Here is an 11,880-nt window from a genome sequence, read left to right on the forward strand (position 1 = left end):
TTATTATTATTATTATTATTATTATTATTATTATTATTATTATTATTATTATTATTATTATTATTATTATTATTATTATTATTATTATTATTATTATTATTATTATTATTATTATTATTATTATTATTATTATTATTATTATTATTATGATTATTATTATCATTATTATTATTATTATTATTATTATTATTATTATTTGTTATTATCATTGTTTTCATTGTTATAGCAACTATTTTTATAGTGATTCTCAAACCTTGTACGATTTGGCAAGAAGGATCACGAAAACGATTGTTGTGACACTTTTTAGAATATTTTCCGTTTTATTTCTTGTCATAACTTCTTCTATCCTTTCATATATGCTAACCGCAATTATGCAAAATGCAACCGATGGTAGGTAAAGTACTCTTTCGGCAATCACAAACCCAACGGTAACAAAAATGTTACTTGCTGGTAAGAATGTTATAACATAAAAATGACCGAAAATGATCGAAGCCTATAAAATGAATTCAAAAGTTAAAACATTTAATCAATTTCGCTATCATTCGAGTTGTAGAATTGAATTATTATTTCATGGTTCTTGCAGAAATTAGTATCAATGCCATTATGTATTGTCTTATGCTATTTCAAATGATAAATTTAATTTTCAAATTTCAATGCATTAAAATACATTCATTCCAGAAAAAGAAAAAATAATTTGGAAAAAATTTCTTTTGTAATTTGTCTAATAGTGTGGGAAATTTAACCACTTCAAAGTTTAAAATGTAAGATAAAGTAATAATCTAAAATTTCACACCTGATGTATATATACATATATATATACATTTTTTTTGTTGGGTGGATCACTTCAGATTACAACTAGTATTTAATTGGGCCAAGTATTTAATAGTGTTTAATTGGATCAAGGGATTTAGACCTGTATTGATTGTTAAAACATCCTTGAATTAACTGAATGATAAATATGATAGCACCAATGATAAAAATAGTTGATATCAGAAAACGAAGATCATTGACTGATTCGATTAGTGCCACACAACCCATCGAATAGTCAAAACATAAATGGATCGGATAAAGTTGTAACCAAATATAAAGCATATAAATATAGCAATAATTAATTAACTGAAATAAAATTGAACCGTTTTTCACCATTAGTATAAAGCTGCCAAATAAATAAATGGATAAACAAGTAAATAAATGAACTTATGAAGGAGAAGTACTTCTCTTGCAATAAATAAAAGCTTTTCACTTATTCAGTTATTAAAATTTTTTCATATCCAGAAATTGTATATAATTTAAATTTGCTGAAGACAAATTGTTGCATCACAATTTTGATCCATACACCAATTTTTTCATTTTTCAATTTATTTTCCTCCGAAAAGATCCTGTGACCAAGAAAAATGTTTTAGTCATGAATGAATCGCTCACAGAACTTGAAATAATCGAATAATTGATAACTAACTAACTCGTAAAAAGAGAGATGGACAACCAGCGATTAAATTATCACTTGAACTAAATTGAGGAGATTGAAATCCGTTGATCGAAAATCGAAACATTAATAAAGCTATGCATATCACTGAACATATCATTACCCGATGTATGCACTCACAATATCGTTGCTATAATAGAAAGTTAAAAAATTGAAAAAGAAAGGAATTGGTAAATTTCGGATTTTTGATAAGAAGTTTTTAATTAAAGTCCTTGTTTGAATTAAATTTTCTAATCTAGTTGGGTATATGTTTGGAGGCGCGTTGAATTTTCAACTGACATGGAAGCGAATAGTTGTGAATTTTATATTCTAAACGTTTTTTTTCAAGAAAAAAGTTGAAATTTGTTTTTTGAAATACAAGCAAAAAAGAAAAAGAAACTCCCAAATTATGTTTACTTTTTTACTGTTTAAAAAAGACAAAGAAACTTGCTTCTTTCTTTGCTCATATCTGTTAAATTCGGAATTTTAAAAATTTCGACAAATAAAAAATTTAAATGTCACATGAATAATTTTTTTAAATCTTGTATTTGCACGAAATTTTGCTTATGCAAATTTCATTTCTCCTAACAAAATGGCGAAAAAATTCCAGGTTAATAATTGGGGAACAAACATTCACCGCCGAAAATTGGACGAACTCTTACTCGTATACTGAAATAATTGGCTTACTTGCTACGCAATAATATTATCTTTCATTAGAATCTCATCCTAATACTACTTTAGACTGATTAAATATATAGGTTTTAAAAAGTGAAATAATCACTTCAAAAATTTTAGCAAATTTGCCAAATGTTACAAATGGCAAGGTCAGAAGTCAAGTCATCTGGTTGCAATATGAATTAGTGCTATCAAATTGATGCAAAATCATACAGTCATATATACTGTACTCCTATCGATCTTATTGTTGCTGCCATAATCATCCATTCTTTTTCTGAATACAATAAAAAACCGAATTGGTGAAATATTTGATGCGAAAATATCAAATGTTGCACAAAGTGGCTGTAAAAAGTGATTTTAAAAAACATTGAGAAATTAAATTTTCGGTAATATCAAATAAATTCTTAATTAGCTGACAGATAATAATAATTGTAAAAAATGAATTATTACTAATTAAAAGCATAATATAAATGAAAGTATAAAATAGAAAGCAAACCATTGCAACAATCCCCTGTTCCTTACTGAAAAGTGCAATTGCGCTTAAAAATAGAATTGTGATTTTTGATTTAATGGAAAATTGTGATTTATACCAACATTTAATATATAAATGTAATGCAATCAGTGTAAATAATGTCATCAATAACTCAGCACGGCCAACTATACTTGCTACCTGCAAGAAGTTTTATCTTTCCTTTGAATAAATTCATTGATTTTAATTTTATCTTGCAGAAATCGTGATTACATTTCTATCTCCATTTACTTCTACCCTTCATTATTTCTCTAATTCATAGATGTGAATTAAAAATTGCATCCAATGTTAACAACAATAAAACAATGGGAGGGGATGGAAGTAGAAAACTTTATCACTTGATAACTTACTGCTTCAGAATGTATTGGATGTACAGCAAACAATAACGAGACACGAAAAGCTATCCTACTAGGATATTTTCCATAAAATATGATTGATAAGTTAATTATTATCTTATAAAGTACTGCACAAATAATTGCATGTAATATGATATTAACAATATGATAAGTTGTAGTGTGAAGACCTGATACAGCATAATTGATCCTGTAAAATAATTAGTGATTACAACAATACCATATAGTTAATGAATGTAATATAAATAGCTAATATACAAACAATTCATGATGACGTCACATTTTGGAATAATACAAAAATTTATTTGTTAGAAGTTGCTGTTTAATTTTAAATCTGATAATTAACAATTATGCCATTATGAATTTCATTTGTATACTGTTATAGTTCTAAGATTAAAAGTTTCAAATACTGATACAGTTCAATGGTAGTGTGCTTGTTTTTGATTATTAATTCTTCGATAAAAGAAAGTTCACAGAAAGTTAACACATACACAAACACAGACACACAGAAATATTAAAGAATATTTCTTGTGACACAGTTATCTTTTTATTTTTAATTTAATATTTTTTAATTTCATTTTTTTGAATTTCGTTTTTAATTCGATTTAATTATTTCTGATTTAAAATTAATCTAACATGATTAGTTTTTTTGAAATTTAAAAATTTTGGTGGATAAACTTAAGTGACATGCAAAACAGACAGCTTGAAATGATGGAAAATGCAATAATGTCTTTAATGAAAAATTATAGATTAACAATAAAATTGTGCGATCTCTCCTAAACAAATAAAAAAAAGAAATTCTTATGGTAAGATTACGGTAACTATCACTCGTAATCCTTTCTAATTAAAATAAATAACTTGACACTCTTCCAAATTATCGATTATCAGTTTAAAAATACTCACCGAATCAGTTTTTTTTTCTCTCTCTCTTTACCATGGAATTTTATATCAAAATTAACCATAATTTATGCATCCTTACTAAGGGAATTAATGAAAGAATGATAACATCAAATAATAATAGTACAAGGGAGAGAGGGAGAGAGGGAGAGAGAGAGAAAGTAAGAGAGGAAAAAAGATGGAAATTTTCAATGTGAAAAAGAAATTTTTATTTAAATACCAAAATAATCAATTTTATATCCATAACTGATGGCATATTGTATTATCATCCATCATTGAAGTACTTCAGGCCCATTTCCTTCTTCCACAACATTAATTTGCATATATTGCACCTCTAATAATGGATAATAGGCTAGTTATTGGCTGTAAAATTGTATTTCACTTTACAGGCATAATAAATTTGGCCCAAATAACATGCAAATTCATTCGGTGACCCTTAGATTTTACCGGATATTTATAATTGCATCAATCATATTCACACGGTATACACATACACACACCACACGTAATCTTTGTGAATAAGTTGTCTTGTAAACAAATTGTTTACAGATCCATTTACAAACTGATCCGATTTGATCGGTCAACGGAAGGAGTGATGCGTATAAGCGGTACAACAAAGGCTCTGTCAGATTAGCATTAATTTTATAAATATTAAAAGTTCAATTTGTAGAAAGCTTCTTTCGGGAGAGAGAGGGAGAGGGATAAAGAGAATCTAATGAATTGATCTATCAATGGTGCATTTTTTTCTGGTCGAAAAGCCAAGTTTGGATGGATGCTATGAACGTTTGATCATTGAGATTTTGAAGCTTTCAACAAAAAATCAGACTAAAAGCCTAAAAATCGATCCATAACTCTTTTAGTGGATAATGCTGCATTGAAGTGGATACTTTAAGGCTATTCACCTCTTCTAGTGGACATTTGGCTCATCCAATATTCAAGTATCCTGAGACATCTGGTCACTTCACAATATTATTCAATATATTCATAGCGAATGATTATTATTCTAAGCATAATTTATCAAATAACTAATTCCAACATAAATTCTAATTATTCATATATTTGAGTTTTCTAGTGCAAATTCTTGCAAAATTTCCCCTCCCTCTTTTGTTCTTTTAAATCTAAATCAATTTTCAACAAAATGATCAACCTATCAGTAAATTGTAGAAATATATAAAAATGAATTGATTTCCTTCCCTTTCTAGCTTAACAAATAAAAAATTGAGAAAAAAAAGAAAGTTTTTTGACTTTGGTTTAGAAAATAGTGATTAATTCCATTTAAATTAATTCCTAAAATTGCGAAAAACATTGGATAATTCTGAGAAAAAAAAACAGTAATTGTTTTCAAAAAAAAGGAAAGAAACGAAAAAAAAACATTAACATTCAGAAATTTATTATAGTGTTTGTTTAATTTAAATTTTTCAGTTTGAAAAAAAAAAACAAAGAAATTTGTAATTAAAAAAGATGAAAGTTTTCACATTATGCAACATTAAATGAAAGGAAGGAAACATTCTGCTGTCTAAATTAAATATATTAATTGAAATTGGTAATTAATGGATCATTTCAACTATCCGTAACAAGTAAGAAACATGACAGTGCGTGTATCTTTCGTAAGTACCACAAATGCATTTCAACTAAACTGATGTCATTGCATATAATGAGCAGTAAGAAAGAATGAATCAAAACTTACGCGAAAGTAATGGTAGTAACAGGGCGATACGATTTGTGACTATTTGATGATCGTATCGGATAACCCCAAAAATCACTTGCCAGTATTTTTCCAATTTCACGAATAGCCCTATTGTTAATGATAGCTTCCCGATCATCAAATACGAAATTACCATGAATATTACCACTGAAGCTTAAAATTGCTGCCATAGAAATAATTGTCAAATGGAAGCATACAATCAATTCGTCACGTTTTTGTGTGACAGACGATTGTTGACCGGAAGGTACAAATTTTTGCTGTAATTTCCGTGCATTCTTTTTCCATTTCATGCTAATTTCCTTCTAAAAAAAGAAATATATAATTGAAATGTGCATAGAAGAACTTAGAAACATTGTTATCTCCTCATAACATGTACTCAGTATGCATCTAAAAAATATTTTAAATATTTTAAGGATTTTAAATCTCTTAGGGAGGGAAAGCTTTGAAAGCTTCTTTAACTATAATAGCGTATAAATTTAGGTTTTAGAATGCATGAATTGAATCGAATGGAGCTTAAGTAAAGCGTAGGCATATTAGTAGCACTCATATGTCCAGCCTTTTCCCATCTTTTTCAAAACCAGCCCCAAATAATCAAAATTGCTGTTGGCCACTTATAAATGATGGACAAATATTGAGTGGGCACCATTGTACTCAAGCCGAAATTGGCTTGCTTGAAGTGGTACTAGAAATGATTACAATTTTGAACTTAAATAGAAATGGTTTTAAAATTGGAAATTCTCAAGCATTTCAATATTTTTTTTTCATCTTTAATTGGATTTAGTGGGAAACAAACCATCCGAAAATCGATTAGTCAAGGATTTTTAAAAATTTAAATTTGTTAAAATGAACTTATTTAATTATCGATTAATTCTCTTCAATATTTCGATAATCAATCAAAATCAAAACCAAATAGCTTACCGAAAAGCTAAAAATTTTGCACAAGAAAAGAAAAAAATTGTCGAACATTCTTAGAAAGCAGGAATATATTAGACATGTATGTGTGCATGTGTATTTACTGAGGTAAAGGAAAGGTTTCGGGAGGGGGAGGTGACACGGACGAAACTTTTGGAGGACATATTCCGATCGTTGACAACAGCAGCAAAATCCATTGACGAAAACTGCATACCATAACAATAGGTATCGGTCATTTTCTCGAACAAATGCTATTGTGATAAGTCAATTCACCTCATTTGACACTGTTGTCAGCCAATTTATTTCTTTATTCCCGTGAGAAATGAATCAAATTTTTGTGGTCATTGCGTCCATAAAAGATTTCATATATACAATGGAAATACTAATCTTTCTTTTATTCTCTCATATTTTAATTTGAAATTTTATGTGATTTCTTTCGAAAAAATAAAAAAGGATTGAATCAAATTTTGCTCACATACATTGAAATAATTATTATGACAGTTCTTGAATGAACAGCAATTTCTGGATGAATTGATTCGAACTTACTAAGTTCGATCGTTAACCAAAAGTTAGAGTGGAAAGATCGGCGGTTGAAAAGACGAAAATTAAAATTAACACGCTGTTTCAATTTGATTTTGCATTTAACACAACATTGTAATCAGTTTTTTTTTAAATATAAAATATAGAAGAAAAAAATTTTTATTCGGCGACTGTCAAATCCAATTTTTGTCATTTTATCCAGCTGTTTATATTTTCTTAACGATCGGATAGCTGTCGGATTTAGCCAATAAATTGATTCTTTTTTTTTCTTTTTCAATAAACATTTATTTACAAAGGAGCATGCAGTGAAGGAGAAAAACAAACAAATAAAATAAACTTTTCTGTTATGAAACAGAAATGGAACTTTAATTCCTTATTCAATTGTTTTTAATTCCTCCTCCAATTTAAATTCCGCCTTAATGCTTTGAAACATACACACATATTCATTTATTTTAAGAGAAATTATGAATTTAATTTCAAAAAAAGGATGAAATTCAAGATTAGAAAATGTGAAAGCCTTCATGACGCCATTGAAATTACATAATAAACAAAGTGGACATATACAAGCAGAACTAAACAAGAAACAAACAGATATAGACAGATCTAACACATATATATGCATATCATTTATGGTAGGTGAAAATCCGTAAATTAAAAACTGGCAAATATTCGCTCAATCCCAAAATTACAGATAATGGATGTAAGGTAATTAATGAGAAATGAGTCAGCAAAATGTTATATTCATTATTAAAATTTGTATATTCTAAGCCAAAGATAAGCTTCCACTTAAAAGCAATTTAAAGAAATGCCTTCCGGTGAAAATGAACGACCCTTCGCAATGCATTTCATAAATTTTATTTCGAACTTATTAACCATTTGAAATTCAATGACTGAGACAGTTCATTTTTTGTTCTGTTTTACAAAAATTTTGAATGATTCGCATTTTGGAGTAATGTTTTTTTTTTTATCCAAATTTTTCGTTCCGTTTAATTTACTTCCAAATTTCAATTCGTTTTTAGTTTACATCGAAAGGTATAATGATTAACTTAAGAAAAAGTAGAACATTTTACATATAAATCAATATGTTACATAAAAATGAATTTATGATCTTTAATTTTGCTTGTAAATGAATCATCGACAATGATTCATACGTGGTTAGTTTAAACAAGAAAATAAGATTATTTTATCCAAGAATGTTTTCCGATGAAAGTGAACGGTACTTCATTAGATTTACCGTACTGTATTTTACGCTTTTTTAAGTGTAATGTTATGCTCCTTAATATAGACGAAAATTTGATAAATGAAAATTGATAAACTGATAAAAAATTGATAAAAATTGGTAAAATAAAATTAATAAATTGATAAAAAAACGACGAAAATTGATAAATGCATAGAAAGTTGGTAGAATAACAATGGATTCAAAGGTCAAATGCAATGTTACTCTTTTCCTTGCAAGCTATTTTTTATTCTTTGCTTCATTTGTTGCAAAAAAAAGAAGCTAACAGAAATGAAACAATACTCAAAGTTTCATTTCATTTTACAAATTCATATAATCACCTCATTCTCTCTCAAATGATATCATTACATAATTTATACACAAAGTGCTTTGCGTTTTCCTAAATGCTTCCAGATATCTCATTATATTTCTAGAGATCTTCTCATCTTAGATAGAGTTATATCAGAAGTTTAACATTGCAAGCTTCAAGTTAGAAGAATACCATTAAGTGACTAATTAACTTTGGCACTTTCTTCTATGCTAAATTACTTCTTAAGACTCGTTCAACTCTTTTCACTTAGTCTTTCGCAAGAAATGCCATTCATTATTACGCATTTCTTCTCCTCGCAATTTACAGCAAACCAATATTTCTTTTCAAGTTTATCAAATATGAAAGAATGCCTGTGACCTTAACAAGTCTAAACTTCATCAAGTTAGCTTGATATGATATAATTCATGTTTCACAAATGTGCTCGGTGACCTTCATGTGTGCTATAACTAGAACTAATTAAACATTCATATGCAACAGCTGTGTGCTTTTCATTTAATTTAATTAGTCGAATTGTTGGCAGTTCAATCTACATTTCAGAAATTTTGTGTCCTCACTTTGATTATGCAAAATTGACATCCTCTCACTTGTTTTATTAAATGAAATTTGGTTTAAAAAATTAAAGTTCTTTTTCTATTTCTAATAATTAACTAATTAAAGCAGTGTCAAGAAATATGTCTCCAAAAATGTAACGTCAATAGCAAATTTAAGAAAACAATCAGTATCTTTTGGACATATGAATCTCTTTGATGTAAACTTAGGAATGTCGCAGTATAATAAACGGAAATTACCAGAAACTACCGATGACAAATATAATACCTACCAACTTGTGAGAAGAAAAGAAAAAAACAAATGACTGATTTTTGATAAACGGATAATAATAATACTCAAATTTTTTTAAGTTACACAAAAAAAAAGATTCATTGTCTTTGAATTACCCAAATGGTATTATGGTGTTGACATACTTAACTTAGTCTATATTGACCAGATCACAAGTATTCATTCGGATGTTTCATAAAGTAGCATATTTAAGCATCATATCTAGCCGGCTCTTTTAATCGTTGGTCTTAACATTTCATCTATTATCAATGAAATATGTGAAATTTTCCCAAATCTTATTTACAAATGCTATCCGTTATTTCAAATATATTATCCTTTATCCGTCATTTATGATACATTATTCATTATCCGGCCACTAATTGAAATATACTACTCACTTTTGAGACACACTACCCATTACGTGAGATACATTACCCATGTATTGCTCAAAGTTTTTGAAGTAGCAAAATTCTCTAACATTTTCGCAAACTTTAATTAAAAAAAATGCAACACCTTATGAAGTAAAAGCTGATATGGCAATCATAGAGAAAGAATAACACAGGTAGCATAAAGGTGAGGAATAATAATCTGTAATAAACGGGCAAAGATGCACAATTCTGTGTAGCTTGGAATAAGAATGATTTTTAATTGCATCCGGAAAGTTTTTTCTCTTTAGTTCAAATATCTGCAATTGCATTGCTAATTAGCGCCTTTTTCGTGCCTAAATCATTAACTTCCCCCATTGTAACCATAAAAAAGAAGAGGTGAATGACTAATTGGCTAATTTTACTTTTAATTTTATCTTTAGCTTCGATGTTTGGTAATAATTTCTCTACACTTCCTTTATCCTAATGCTTTTCTTCAATTTAAAATACAACAGCACTGATTGTTGATTACCACTAACTGAACGCTTCTTTTTTCTGTTTTCTTTCGATTTCGAAAAAATTTTCAAATTTATCTAAAAATGAAACGCGTGGATTAATTAGTTGTGTGGGCGGGAAAAACATTATCAGAGATGTTTAATTTCTCAAATATTTTCCTTAAAACTTCAATGATTGATTAAAATTTACATAAAAAACTATAATTTGTCAAAAGAAACAAGCTCGTATGATCTATTTTTGGCCTTTCTCATTTGTCTTTTACTTCTTTTTTTAGAATTGAATTTTCTTTGGAAACTATTCGGAATATCAAGAAAAGGGGAAAATTACCCGATGCAATGAAATTTGAACTAATGAGAATTAGCAATTAAATTCTAGGATGAGTGACCAGTGTCCACAAGTGATGTAAATGGAAGATTAATTATCATTTTAATTGACGTCTAGGGAATTCAATACTTTGCAATTTTACTTCTGCATTTCATGACAAATTCTGGTTTCCAGCCTATAAGATTATATATTATTTACTAGTAAAGTGTGAAGGAAATAATTCAATTCAGAAAAATTAATTCAATTTAATTTCACTAATTGAGTTGATGAGCGAGTATAATTAAGTGCTAACAAATTTGGAAGCCATAATAGGTTTTACTCCAAGTTAACTGGAATAGGACAGTACATATTATCATGATAAACTTATCATAGATGAAATCCTCGTTTGCGTTCCTTTGATTGCTGAACAAAAATGAATAATTAATTAAGATAATAATTTTATAATGTATTTCATAAAAAGTCAAGAAAATAAAATTTAACCAATGCTTCAAATAGAAGCTAAAATTATACGTCTTATCGTTTTCTTTATTATTTAATAATTTTCTTTGCAATAAGAGGTAATTTAATGAATGATTCATTTAAAGCTGAATTTATCATCTCTTACTTATTGTAAATAATGATGGAAGCTAAAATTATCAGATTACTTCCTCACTCTGCTTCGTTCTTATCATTTTGTTGCCAATTTTATCACAATAACATTTATTTTTGATATTGCAAGCAAACTACATCATAATATATTATCATTATGAACTATATAATCACTAATTGGTAATACTAATTAATGCAAGTAAAGTAATTAACTGCCACATTAATTGCTATAATATTCACCATTATAAATTACAAATGACAAAATGATGGCAAGTTTTTTGTTAGGCAAGAAAGAGACAATAAATTTAATATAATTGAAGATGGCACAATTATCATTTAGTTGTTAATGTCTTAAATAGATGTTTAACGCTACCGTACCACATTTTGTTTAATTATTAATTTTGTTACTAGGTCATATACAAACTGACGTATATCAGAACCACTCATCAACTCCTGCTGAGAGCAGGAATGAAACATTGGAGTTGGTGGACAGCATGAATTCATATTTTTTACTGCTTTTCAATGAATTCACCTTTTGATGTCTTCAGTATATAATACCGATATTGAAATGCTTCGCTTAGTTGCAAATGTGCCATTTATTCTAATTTGTATTATTGTTATACAGCTAATATATCCATTTATTCTGCTAAG

The 11,880-nt window shown here is 27.9% G+C and overlaps 2 protein-coding genes across 2 annotated transcripts; both read right to left on the reverse strand.

Moving 5' to 3' along the window:
* Positions 1 to 247: 247 nt before the first annotated feature.
* LOAG_08742 (hypothetical protein) lies at positions 248 to 3,981 on the reverse strand (the record flags this gene model as incomplete). Its single annotated transcript, XM_003144272.1, has 5 exons — positions 248 to 493; positions 1,587 to 1,613; positions 2,363 to 2,479; positions 3,017 to 3,209; positions 3,923 to 3,981. 5 exons carry the CDS (start codon positions 3,979 to 3,981, stop codon positions 248 to 250), a joined length of 642 nt encoding a protein of 213 aa, XP_003144320.1.
* A 1,618-nt stretch (positions 3,982 to 5,599) lies between these two features.
* LOAG_08743 (hypothetical protein) lies at positions 5,600 to 5,911 on the reverse strand (the record flags this gene model as incomplete). The annotated part of the gene is made up of 1 exon (XM_003144273.2): positions 5,600 to 5,911. One exon carries the CDS (start codon positions 5,909 to 5,911, stop codon positions 5,600 to 5,602), a length of 312 nt encoding a protein of 103 aa, XP_003144321.1.
* Positions 5,912 to 11,880: the final 5,969 nt, after the last annotated feature.

The sequence above is a fragment of the Loa loa genome (assembly GCF_000183805.2).
Source record: "Loa loa unplaced genomic scaffold supercont3.329, whole genome shotgun sequence".
NCBI lineage: Eukaryota > Metazoa > Nematoda > Chromadorea > Rhabditida > Onchocercidae > Loa > Loa loa.